Source organism: Natator depressus, chromosome 7 (assembly GCF_965152275.1).
Source record: "Natator depressus isolate rNatDep1 chromosome 7, rNatDep2.hap1, whole genome shotgun sequence".
Lineage (NCBI taxonomy): Eukaryota > Metazoa > Chordata > Testudines > Cheloniidae > Natator > Natator depressus.
Window position 1 is genome coordinate 39,348,119 of NC_134240.1, and position 12,458 is coordinate 39,360,576.

The window sequence follows — 12,458 nt, forward strand, 5'->3', positions numbered from 1 at the left end:
ACATTATACAGGTCCTTCTAACGTCTATAAAACATTTACTGAAATCACCATATTACAAGTCATCACTAACATACAGTACTATGCTAGTTCTTTTTTCTTTTATATAATCATTACTTATAATAATAATAATAATAATTAAAAAATCATTTAAAACGAGTGTACAATGTTCACTTTAAAATTAACTGGTTAATAAATTTTGTGCAAAACAAGCAGCCTCTATAATTAAGTGAAGTATTTATTTATTTATTTATACAAAAAACAACACACACAAAAAGAGAGTTCTTTCAGAAATGTGTCTCCTTTTCTGTGATGGCTGAAATGTTGCCATCGCCTTTCAGTTTGGCATCACAATCATTTACTGTAGCCGCGTATGCCCCTGCTCCAAGCTTTCCTCTCATCTTCAGATCTGGGCAAGGTATGACCAGCTTCCTGAATCTCTGAAACATTGGAGAAAATGGAAGACATTATCTCTCTCTCTCTCTCTCAGACAGAAACACACACGCATGCAGCCAGAATCATCATCATCTCCTCATAGCAGGAATGTCTATAGAATCTCTTTTCTCTGCAGGCCCATTTCATTCCACTGGAACCCTGTGTGAACCACTTAATCGGTGTAACAGGCTACACATCACACCACTCGCTTCCACAGCATTCCAATCCAAGGGTTCGAAGATGACAGCAAACCCTCACATGCTTGATCAAAAGCTTAGTTTCACAATAGATGCAGTGCAATATTCATTCCTCTGCAGAGGGTGAGCACAAAGATGAAGGCTCCACTTATGCAGGTGAATTTGATGCAGTCCAGCAAGATGCAGTGAGAAAAGTATTAGATCAGATCTGCAAGAGCCTTTCATAGGGAGTCTGAATATTGAACAGAAGCTACAGTTGAAAATGTATCTGTGTTTACCTAAAAATATCCTTTCTTTAAGAAATAAGGTCCACAGATCGGTTACAATGGTACTTCAGCCTGCTTGCAGCTTTGGGACAGAGTCAGACCTGTCACTCATTGGCAGCAAAGGAATGCCCTGCCTCCTAAGTTGCCTTCAGGTGAGAGAGTTTCCACAGCCAAGATAATTCCAATCTGCTTTACTGAATTACTGATAGTGCTAAATATACTTTGAGGAAAAGCACAACAATTTCTCATAATGCAAAGCATGATAAGTCGCACCTAATGATATGTCAAATTCCATCTCTATTCTGAATGACCCGTTTGTTTCAGGGTGGGCCAGATCGATGGATTTTATTACTCAAAGAGAGGACATTTTTCAGGTTGGCATGGATACATTTTGCATGCTAAGATTCCCAGATCCATTACAATGCGATTTCATTAAGTATGGCTCCAGGAAGGGAAGCAGGATTATTCTATAAATATGGACATCTGAGACAAGATGGATTGTATATAACTCTCCTCCGTCTTCCCCCGAGCACTAAGCTATGAGGAAGACTTCTGCCACCGAAAAAAAAAAGGAAATGACGAAATGACATTGGCTAAGATTGGATGATCAATACACAGAATTCAGTGAAACAATGACCATCTAATAGATCTCAGTACAGGAGACATGACTTCTTTGCCCTGAGATTGTCAGTGCTATTAACGACTGGACTTTGATGCTTAACCAAAGAAGGAATATTTCTTGAATTCACTTAGGAAATGAATGCTACGATAGCTATGAAGATTAGCTGTCTGAATTAAAGAACAATGCTGGGTCAGTCTTGTTAGTGAAAACTCCCAACTTCAAATAAAAAAAAAAAGTAGCCATCGGGGGCCTACTCTAATGGATAGGAAGTATAACACCACCTTCTGCTTGGTAAAATCTGGATAGTGCTGTAAGGAGTAGAATGGGGTTCCATGATCGTCCTCTATGATCTTGTTAGAATAAGGCTGATGCCGTAAGGAAGCATTTCATGTGGGATTGGTACAGAGCTACCTTTTCTTGAACATACTGAGAACATTATTCAACAGAGACTTGACCCTTTTGCTTGGACACTCTTATGACCCACAATAAAGCCCTCCTGGGGGAACTCAAGGCTCCATTTCATTGATTTAACATGGTATTAAACTATGGACTTTGCACCAGCCATTAGAATCAGTTCTATTTGTTGCCTTCTCTTTGGGGTGCACAACAGCAATAATCTCTTTATCCAAGTATATGTTGTAAAGCTGTCTGGTCCAGGAAAGAGCACTGGGTTTTGCAAAAGTACACCTTCTCTGTGAGACAGAAACATCCAACGATCCAATGCTAGGTTAATCAGGCCTGAAAGCCATAACCTCCACAGCCAGTATAACTCTTTGTAAGTATCACTGCCACTCGCTCCCATCTTTTGGATTCTCCTGGGCAGTCATGGAAAAGGTGTGAAGACATATAGCAGGGATCTTGCCCAGCTTTGCAAATGTCACCTCACATCTTGAGTCCTGACACAGAGAGGCCACAGGACACTTAATTTGCTGTTCCAGATGCAGAGAGGTCAAACACCAGCCCACCAAACTGACCTACAAAGAGTGAGATGTTTCTGGGTGTAGCCGTCACTCTGTTAATCTGACTTCTGCCATATAAGTCTTGGTGTTAATCTTCCCCTTGATGGGCAGTGCACACAGAGATAAGAAACTACTCCCCGCAAACAGGAAAATTTCTCTCTGGGGTAGAGCTGATTATGGTCTTCCCAATTATTATGAGAACCCTCTCAGACACGTTGACTGTCATGACCAGAATAGGCCTGTTACCCCTGGACAGAGCAGTGATTTCAGACCTCAGTTAATCATTGCCTTCTAGCTGGTGGATGCTGTGCTCCCTCTTCCTAGTACCCGTTCCCAAAACTGAATTGGGAAGATCCCTTTAAAAAAGTAAAAATCTGATTGTCTGCATTCACCATTTGGGGGATGGGAGAATATACAGCTGGAGCTGGATCTTTGCCAACAGATGAGATGGAGTCAGATGGCAAGGTGATACTCAGATTTACTGCATAGGTATCATATGAACCCTGAAATTTTGAAGCATGCTTATGTATGAGAACAGAATTCCCAATAGCTCCAAGAATTGGATTTTTGTTTCTGTAACACCACTTGTTTTCCATTATGCATATCTTCACCTTCTGATAGCATTCTTCTGAGATGAGACCTTGTACATGAAGATAGTCATCTCTTGCCCAGGCCTATTACTGCCTTTCATGGCACCACATGTCTGTTTGTTTGTCCTGAATCCAAGATACTCCAGGAACGGTATCAGTCTGGGGTTTTGCCTCAGCATTCTAGCTGTACAGAACCCTGATCGTAAAAATTGTCTGGGAGGTGATATGTGAATTTCCTTCTTCCCTAAAGTCAACATTATTACTACCAAGATCCTGGGGAGAGACCCTGGGAGCACATGTAAAATCAAACAGTTAACGATCAAAGTTGGGAAAAGAAAAAGGCTACCATCCACCAGCAAAACATAAGAATTGTCCAAGGATGGTAAATGGAAATTCTTTGAAGACAAACTTTCATGAGGAAGTTATTTAGATGTTTTAAATCAGGTCCTTTTCTGCTTGTCTCTGATTCTCTGAGTCTAGAAATAGGATCGGGAATGGGTTGCAATGTTCTGTTCTGAAATAGACGATGGATGATTTCATTGATGGTGTCTCCTGTCCATGGGTTGCTGAGACTGGGACTGGGGCAAAGTGGTTCCTGAAATTCTTGCACAGCTCCATAGGATAACCTCTATGGACCAGGTCCTTATTTGATCAAAGCTATAAGTAACCCTTTTGCTCTCAGACTGAGAGAGACTCCCAATTGATGCCTGGCTAACTTGACACAGCCGGTTTAGAGACATGCTGACCCTGACAGGGTGAGGCAACAGAAGGCCGCTGCTGACCCTGTGCTTGTTCTAGCTACCACTTGCAAAGAAGTAGTTCATGGACTGCTTCAACTTGCCATACAACCTGTATATTCCTTTCTATAGTCTCAGGCAAGAGTCAGGAGTATAAGTTGACTTTTCTGATTATTCTGAATAGCCTCAGCTCTCTATAAAGTTTCCCATTGTATCAGTAAAATAGCTGTGAGTCTGATCCCAAGGAACAATGCCCCACATATGTGAATGAAACCGACCTGAATCCCACTTTTCCCCCCTTTCAAGGGAGAAGCCCTAAAGCATACAGTTTTTAGGTTGCAAGGGATCATGCTTGTAGTACTGGCTGCCCATGTTAGCACTGCTTGGGAAAGCAGGTGGGGGCACTTAGGGTGTCCAAAGACCATTCATATTTGTTGTTTATTTCTCATTGTTGGTCTGATGCCCCCAGAGAGTTTTCATGCCGAAAGGAGGGGACTAGACTTGACTCCCAATGTGAACTACCATATCGTGAGGCCACTCTTTCAGATAACAATCTCTCCCAGTTAGAACCACCAAGTCCCTGATTGCCAGGAAAACTAACCACATCAATCTGTGATAGTAAATTTTGACTGGCACACACTAAGGAATCATCTGGACTTACAAAATGGTGGCCAGGGTAGAAAGAATCCCCTTACTGCCTCCTGGTTCTTCCACCCCCAGGTTGTTATCCCTCTCATCAGTCCACAGCGACATGCTGGGGAGGGAGAAGCAGAGGTGGAGGCAACCTTCAACACAGGCTGGGAACAATAATCTCGACATTAGGGCCTGGTTATCCAGAGCAGCAGCTGGGCATTATAGCCCAATAATGATGACTGCAGCAGCAGCTGGGGATGACAGCCTTAAACTTTCCCAGTTTTTCAGATGTGGCAGGAAATGCCTATCCCATTATTCTACCCTCTTAGGGGCATGGAGGGACATATAGCCAGTGATGAGCTGCCAAAATCTTAACAACTGGTTCCCTTCTCACTCCACAAGGGGGTCGTTGCCCACCCCCGCCCCCTGGGACTCCTGCCCCATCCACCCCCCTCCCCTGTCCCCTGACTGCCCCCAGAACTGGGCAGGAGGGTCTCGTGGGCCACCGTAGTGGGTGCCCACCCCTCCCCTAAGAGCAAGAGGGACCTGCCGGGGGGCAAAGTGGGGAGTCCTGGCGATGCTTACCTGGGGCAGCTCCCAGGAAGCATCCGGCAGGTCCCTCTGGCTCCTAGGGGTGGGGGAGCGTAGCTAGGGGGGTAGCAGGGGGAGCGGCCACTCCCCCACTGATCACATCAAAAGTGGCGCCTTAGGCGCCGACTCCATGGGTGCTCCGGGGCTGGAGCATCCATGGGGAAAATTTGGTGGGTGCAGAGCACCCACCGGCAGCTCCCCCCCCGCCCGGCCCCAGCTCTCCTCTGCTCCGCCTCCGCCTCCTCCCCTGAACGCCCCACCCGGCTCTGCTTCTCCACGCCCCCTCCACCCCCCGGTTTCCTGCGAATCAGCTGTTCGGCGGGAAGCCTGGGAGGGCTAAGAAGCAGGCTGTGGCTTCCCGCTCAGGCCAAGCGTGGTGGAGGTGAGCTGGGGTGGGGAAGCCTGGGGGGGGCGGCAGAGAAGCAGGGCGCGGTGGCACGGTCGGGGGAGGAGGCGGAGGCAGACCGGAGGTGAGCGGGGGCCGCGGGTGGGGTGGGGCGGGGCGGGGTGGGGAGCTGCCGGTGGGTGTTCTGCACCCACCAAATTTTCCCCTTGGGTGCTCAGTCAGCTCCTAAGGCGCCACTTTTGGCCGGTTAAATTTAGAAGCCCTTTTAGAACCGGTTGTCCCTCGCGGAACAACCGGTTCTAAAAGGGCTCCTAAATTTAACAACCGGTTCCAGCGAACCGGTGGGAACCGGCTCCAGCTCACCACTGCATACAGCTTTGTCTCAGGCAGGAGCACACCTCCGAAGTGCCGTTTACAATGCACAGAGCACTGTTCTCTGAAAGTGTCTAATCTTCTCTTGTTCTTTCTTTGAATGTATATTACAGTCTGATTCTCTAATGCCGATGTGCACTATTGGTCTTCCTCCCCTAAGGAGGAAGACTTTCCTTTGGAGGACATGGGAGGGTGTGAACACCCTGAGGAATCAGCACAAGTATAGGGCCTGCTTTATTCTGCATGAATCTGCTGTGCTGCACTCTGTGCGGGTGAGCAGGGAACCAAGCGTTGAGGATTATCCCCAGGCTGCACTCCGTGCAGGTGAGCAGGAAACCGAGCGTTGAGGATTATCCCCAGGCTGCACTCCCTGTGGGTGAGCAGGGAACCAGGCGCTGAGGATTATCCCCAGGCTGCACTCCGTGCGGGTGAACAGGGAACCGGGCGCTGAGGATTATCCCCAGGCTGCACTCCGTGTGGGTGAGCAGGGAACTGGGTGCTGAGGATTATCCTCAGGCTGCACTCTGTGCGGGTGAGCAGGGAACCAGGCACTGAGGATTATCCCCAGGCTGCACTCCATACGGGTGAGCTGGGAACCAGGCACTGAGGATTATCCCCAGGCTGCACTCCCTGTGGGTGAGCAGGGAACCGGGCGCTGAGGATTATCCCCAGGCTGCACTCCGTACGGGTGAGCTGGGAACCAGGCACTGAGGATTATCCCCAGGCTGCACTCCCTGTGGGTGAGCAGGGAACCGGGCGCTGAGGATTATCCCCAGGCTGAGGCCAAGGGGTCCCCAGCCAGACTGGCTGTGAGAGAACTGCTCTCTGCCCACAGAGCCAGCCAAGCTGCCCTAGTAGAGACACAATACAATGGGGAGCAGGAAACACACACTGTTCCTTTTGTCACTGGCTTTTTTCAGCATCACTCTGTCCCTAAAGCCCGTAAGGGCACCAGATACTACAAACACCTCAGAGGGGGAGGCGGAGCTGACAGGATCATCTCCCTGAAACCAAATGCAGCCCTCAGACACAGCTGGGAATTAGATAGACACATTATTGAGCTGAATTGTTAGTATAAAAACATGAAATAAAGTTTGGGATTTCCCTTAGACAAGCTCTGCAGCAGGGAGGGCTCAGTGAGCCACCAGCCGCTGTGGAGGGAGAGAAAACTGGAGGGAACTTCAGGGGATGGGGCATAACCCTTGAGCCAGTGACCACCAAATATATTTCTGCCCCCAGCCTGCAAAGAGGTGGACATACCATTATGATGGATCTGTGGACCATAGCACGAAGAATGCTCCTTTTTTGTCTGAGCTGTGCTTAGTCATCAGAAGAGAAGGGTTCATGCTCCTTTACCCACTTCTGCATAAATAAATGTCATTCCAAAAATATGTCTCACCTCTAGAATGGTTCCCTCTGTCTTCCACAACTTAATGCAGATCCACAAAGGAATACAAACCATGGATGAGAGGGCCATCATCCAGCCTATCCCATAGCCCCAGTCTGGGTACGTATACACGTTGTTGTATTTCAAAGGCTTATATTTCACCAGGAAAAAGATGAAGATTCCCTGAAATAAAGTGAGAAATACATTAGGTATGTTTGAAGCCACACTGTCTAGGGCAAAAATAAAATTACTGCACAGGCAGTCTACTGTCCTCCGGGAATCTGAAGTAGTGTAAGCTTTGAAGTCAGAGAGAGACAGACACCAATATTCTTTTTTTATGTCCATCTCAAATAATTTACATCTCAGTTCCTTCCACAGAAGCGAGCCACCTTTCAAGTTTAAATCCTATTTAACTTTCACTTGACAATAAAACTTGCACTTTGATGGCAAAGCATAACTGCAGACCAGAGATTAAGTTTTGGGTCTGGTAATCTAGGGTGTTAGGAGAAATGAGCAAGATGGTTTCAAATCTATCACTATTAGAAAATAAGGGCAACAGTACTGGTCTTGAGCCAGTCTCTACATTTGCACCCACAGTTTTGCATGTGAAATCTTTTGCATGTGAAAAAGCTCATATTTGTATGCACAAATCTCAGATGTCCAACTGAGGAGTTTGCTTTTTCCTGTTACGGGAAGCATTAGAATTATGTGCACAGGGAAAATTAAGTTAACATTGATTCTTACCAAATCTACTGTAAGCTTCTTCAATTAAAATATATGCCAAATGCCATAATAATTACTTTACTATTTCTGAAATTCATTAGCCTCAGACATCTGGAAAAATAATCTGCAGAAAACCTACATATTCCCGACCAATTTATTCAGATTAATACTTACAGCACAAATACCAGGAGTTAGGACCATCCAACACCATTTAATTAATGACAATGGTCTGTACCCGATCATATCTTCAATGTTATCATAAAAGCGATTGCTGCCTGCCCAAAAAAAAAACCAAACCAAAACTGAATATAGAATGTTTCTGTGAGCGATTGCAAAGACTAGGATTATTTAGCCTGGAAATGAGAAGAGTTAGAAGGGACATGCCTGTGACGAGGCCCTTCCCGGGATGGACATACATTACATTCAGTGTGCTCCCTGAATACCGGGATGCCAAGGCTGGAAAGGAAGGGCAGTGACAGGGATATGCGTCTGCCCAGTGGGAAATAAGGACCAACCAGCTGCCAAATCCTAATGGCTTCTGGTCAGTATCAGTCTGAGCAGGGCCCATTTAAGACATAGAGGGTGCAGCCTCATGCCTAAGGCCCCTGGTCCTGGGGACGTGTGACATCAGAACCTCAGCTTTCATTTTACAAAAGTACTTTTCTAGCCCTTGTCGCTGCAAAGAGAAGCTTAAGAAGGTGGCTTGCATGCAACCAAGGCAACCGTGTCTGCCTGAGTCTGCAGGCAGCCAGAAACAAGAGCTGGGACCCTGCTATTGACACTTTTGCCTCTCTGGCCAGGGAGTGAGGGGGACCCCCCGCTACCACTCCTGGAACCCCGGAGGGAAAGAAAGCCCTGCCCCTGCTCCTGCCTCTTTGGACGGGAGAGGTCCCCTCCTGCCACTGCCACTCCTAATGGGAGGCGGAGCCATGACACAAGGGCAGAGCCATGGAGGCCCCTGTCATGGTGTGACAAGGGCCATAGGTCACTTTAAATCTGGTCCTAAAACTAAGGCCATAAGTGTATGACTTCCATAAATACACAATAATGTAGCAGTCTTCAGTAACTCACCGTAAACCCAGCCTATGCAGATGCATTCAAATATAGCCACAAAAAGAAGGCACATTCCACTGGCTGCATAGGAGTCAAACAGCTGGAAAACGTACATTCCACCCTTAAACACAAAAGACAGAAAAGGGCAACCAAAATAGACTGTGGAGGTCTGATGGGAATATTTCAAAGCACAAATATGATTTTAATTGCACAGTCATTCTCGTTCAGTAATGAGGGATGATAATTTGTCAGTGATTTGTCATTGTGAAGGCTCTTTTCTCCTACTCTCTTAGCCTGTTAAATACTGCACATTTGCATTAAGATAGTAAATGTCTTGGGGGCGGAAGGGAGACGGGAACAAGGTCCATCAGAATTAACGTTGTGTTCTAGCTGAACTTAGAATAACGGAGCATGACATTTCATCCTTTTCCGAAATGTTCTTCACATTCCATCCTATTTTCAACTTCACTGTTGCAGCACCAAGATTCAAATGACTGAAAATGCTTTTGATCTCCTAAGTCCTGCACATAAATATGCAGATTTCTTCAAATGTCTGTTACACTACTGTGTAAAAAGCATTAGCTAAATCCTGAGAAAACTCACAGAACAGTAACTCCTATGGAACATGGTCTCATAATCAGGTGCACCCACTTACACAAGGTTTGCATTTAGCTCAAGATTTTTTAGATGCTTTGCTCATCTAAGTCTTTATCATGTAACAACGATCAATTAATTAATGGTGACGTACTGGTAGGCTTTTGTTTAATTTCTTTCCCTTTCAAATGAAAAGCGGCTTTTCTAATGGTTTTAAAATAGAGCTTCCTAAATAATATGAACATTGCAGAAATAGAGCGTGACAGGCAAAGAGGGTCCAACTTCAGCAAAATCTTCATTTGGCATCTACAAAGCACAAGCCAATAGAAGTTGTTTTTTTCTGGGCTTTGGTGGCATACAAGCAAGGCTTAATTTGTGCCAGGGCCAAACCCTGGCACCTCTATGCTTGACAGTTCATAGCCCCGACACCTCTGGGTTTGCTGCATCAGTTATGAATGTAAAAGAATTGCTTGAGCCCCAGCACCTCTTTCATTACAAATTAAGCATTGCATGCAATCCATGCATAACATCCCTTTAAATGGTCCTCCCTGATTAGCTGAAGTATGCAGTACAACTGTGCCAAGCTAACATGGCACAAAGAAGTAAAATTCACTAGCCTGCCTGTAATTTTTCCTTCTCTGAAGTGGTCACCTTGTGCTCCATGATCCCTTACAACTAAGCTATTCCTCCTCATCCTCTCAGAACAAAGGCTCTTTTGTTTTTTGTAACCCCCTCTCTCTACTATTGCTGGGACAATATTTTTTGGCAAATAATATTTTTGCTGAAAAATACATTTTTGAGGCTGCAAAACTATTCGTGAATTCAGGTTGAATTCAACTAAGTGGAAATTAGGGCTGTCAAGTGATTTAAAAAATTAATCATGATTAATCGCACTGTTAAACAATAAAATACCATTTATTTAAATATTTTTGGATGTTTTCCACATTTTCAAATATATTGATTTCAATTACAACACAGAACACCGTGTACAATGCTCACATTATATTTATTTTTGATGACACATATTTGTCCTATAAAAACAAAAGAAATTGTGTTTTTCAATTCACCTCATACAAGTACTGTAGTGCAATCTCTTTATCATGAAAGTTGAACTTACAAATGTATAATTATGTACAAAAATATGCATTCAAAAATAAAACAATGTAAAAATTTAGAGCCTACAAGTCCACTCAGTCCTACTTCTTGTTCAGTCACCCAGACAAATACGTTTGTTTTCATTTGCAGGAGGTAATGCTGCCCGCTTCTTGTTTACAATGTCACCTGAAAGTGGGAATAGGGAATGGCACTGTTGTAGCCAGTGTCACAAGATATTTACATCAGATGCGTTAAAGATACATATGCCACATATGGCTTCAGCCACCATTCTAGAGGACATATATCCATGCTGATGATGGGTTCTGCTCAATAATGATCCAAAGCAGTGCAGACTGACACATGTTCACTTTCATCATCTGAGTCAGATGCAACCAACAGAAGGTTGATTTTCCTTTTTGGTGGTTCAGGTTCTGTAGATTCCGTATTGGAGTGTTGCTCTTTTATGGCCTGGTCTACACTGTGAGTTTATGTTGGATTTAGCAGCGTTAAATCTGAATTAACCCTGCACCTGTCCACACAATGAAGCCATTTTTTCGACATAAAGGGCTCTTAAAACCGATTTCTGCTCTCCTCCCCAACGAGGGGATTAGCGCTGAAATCAACATCGCTGTTTCGAATTAGGGTTAGTGTGGACGCAATTCGGAGGTATTGGCCTCCAGGAGCTATCCCACAGTGCACCATTGTGACCGCTCTGGACAGCACTCTGAACTCGGATGCACTGGCCAGGTGTACAGGAAAAGCCCCGGGAACTTTTGAATCTCATTTCCTGTTTGGCCAGGTGAGCTCATCAGCACAGGTGACCATGCAGTCCCAGAATCGAAAAAGAGCTCCAGCATGGACCGAACGGGAGGTACTGGATCTGATCGCTGTATGGGGAGAGGAATCCGTGCTATCAGAACTATGTTCCAAAAGACGAAATGCCAAAACATTTCAAAAAATCTCCGAGCCCATGAGGGATAGAGGCTACATCAGGGATGCAACACGGTGAAACTTAAGGAGCTCAGACAAGCGTACCAGAAAACCAAAGAATCAAACGGATGCTCCGGGACAGAGCCCCAGACATGCCGCTTCTACGCTGAGCTACATGCAATTCTAGGGGGGGGCCGACACCACTACCTCACCCCTGTCCGTGGACTCTGAGGATGGGATACTCTCCGCCATGGCTGAGGATTTTGCAGATGGGGAAGATGAAGAGGAGGAGGACAAGCTTGGGGAGAGCACACAGCACACTATTCTCCGCGACAGCCAGGATCTTTTTATCACCCTGACTGAAATACCCTCCCAACCCAAAGAAGCCAGAGAAGGGACCTCTGGTGAGTATACCTTTTTAAATATAATACATGTTATAAAAGCAAGCATTTTTTAATGATTAAGTAGCCCTGAGGACTTGGGATGCATTCGTGGCCAGTACTGCTACTGGAAAAGTCTGTTAACATGTCTGGGGATGGAGCAGAAATCCTCCAGGGACATCTCCATGAAGCTCCCCTGGAGGTACTCTAAAAGTCTTTGCAGAAGGTTTCTGGGGAGAGCAGCCTTATTCCGTCCTTCATGGTAAGACACTTTACCACGCCATGCTAGTAGCAAGTAATCTGGTATCATTGCATGACAAAGCCTGGCAGCGTATGGTCCCGGTGTTTGCTGGCATTCAAGCAACATCCGTTCTTTATCTCTCTGTGTTATCCTCAGGAGAGTGATATCGTTCATGGTAACCTGGTTGAAATAGGGGAATTTGATTAAGGGGACATTCAGAGGTGGCCGTTCCTAGTGGGCTGTTTGCCTGTGACTGAAAATAAATCCTCCCCGCAGTTAGCCACACGGTGGGAGGGGGGGCCATTGGCAC

The 12,458-nt window shown here is 45.6% G+C and overlaps 1 protein-coding gene across 2 annotated transcripts in view; it reads right to left on the minus strand.

Moving 5' to 3' along the window:
- Nucleotides 1-222: 222 nt before the first annotated feature.
- The window catches only part of SLC6A11 (solute carrier family 6 member 11), a 276,818-nt gene continuing 264,582 nt past the window's right edge, over nt 223-12,458 (minus strand). For both annotated transcript variants that reach the window (XM_074958192.1, XM_074958193.1), the window contains 4 exons: nt 8,927-9,029; nt 8,030-8,130; nt 7,145-7,315; nt 223-437 (listed from right to left, as the gene is read on the minus strand). In XM_074958192.1, the coding sequence (XP_074814293.1) occupies nt 285-437; nt 7,145-7,315; nt 8,030-8,130; nt 8,927-9,029 (528 nt within the window). In that variant the 3' untranslated portion in view covers nt 223-284. The remainder of the gene's footprint in view (nt 438-7,144; nt 7,316-8,029; nt 8,131-8,926; nt 9,030-12,458) is intronic.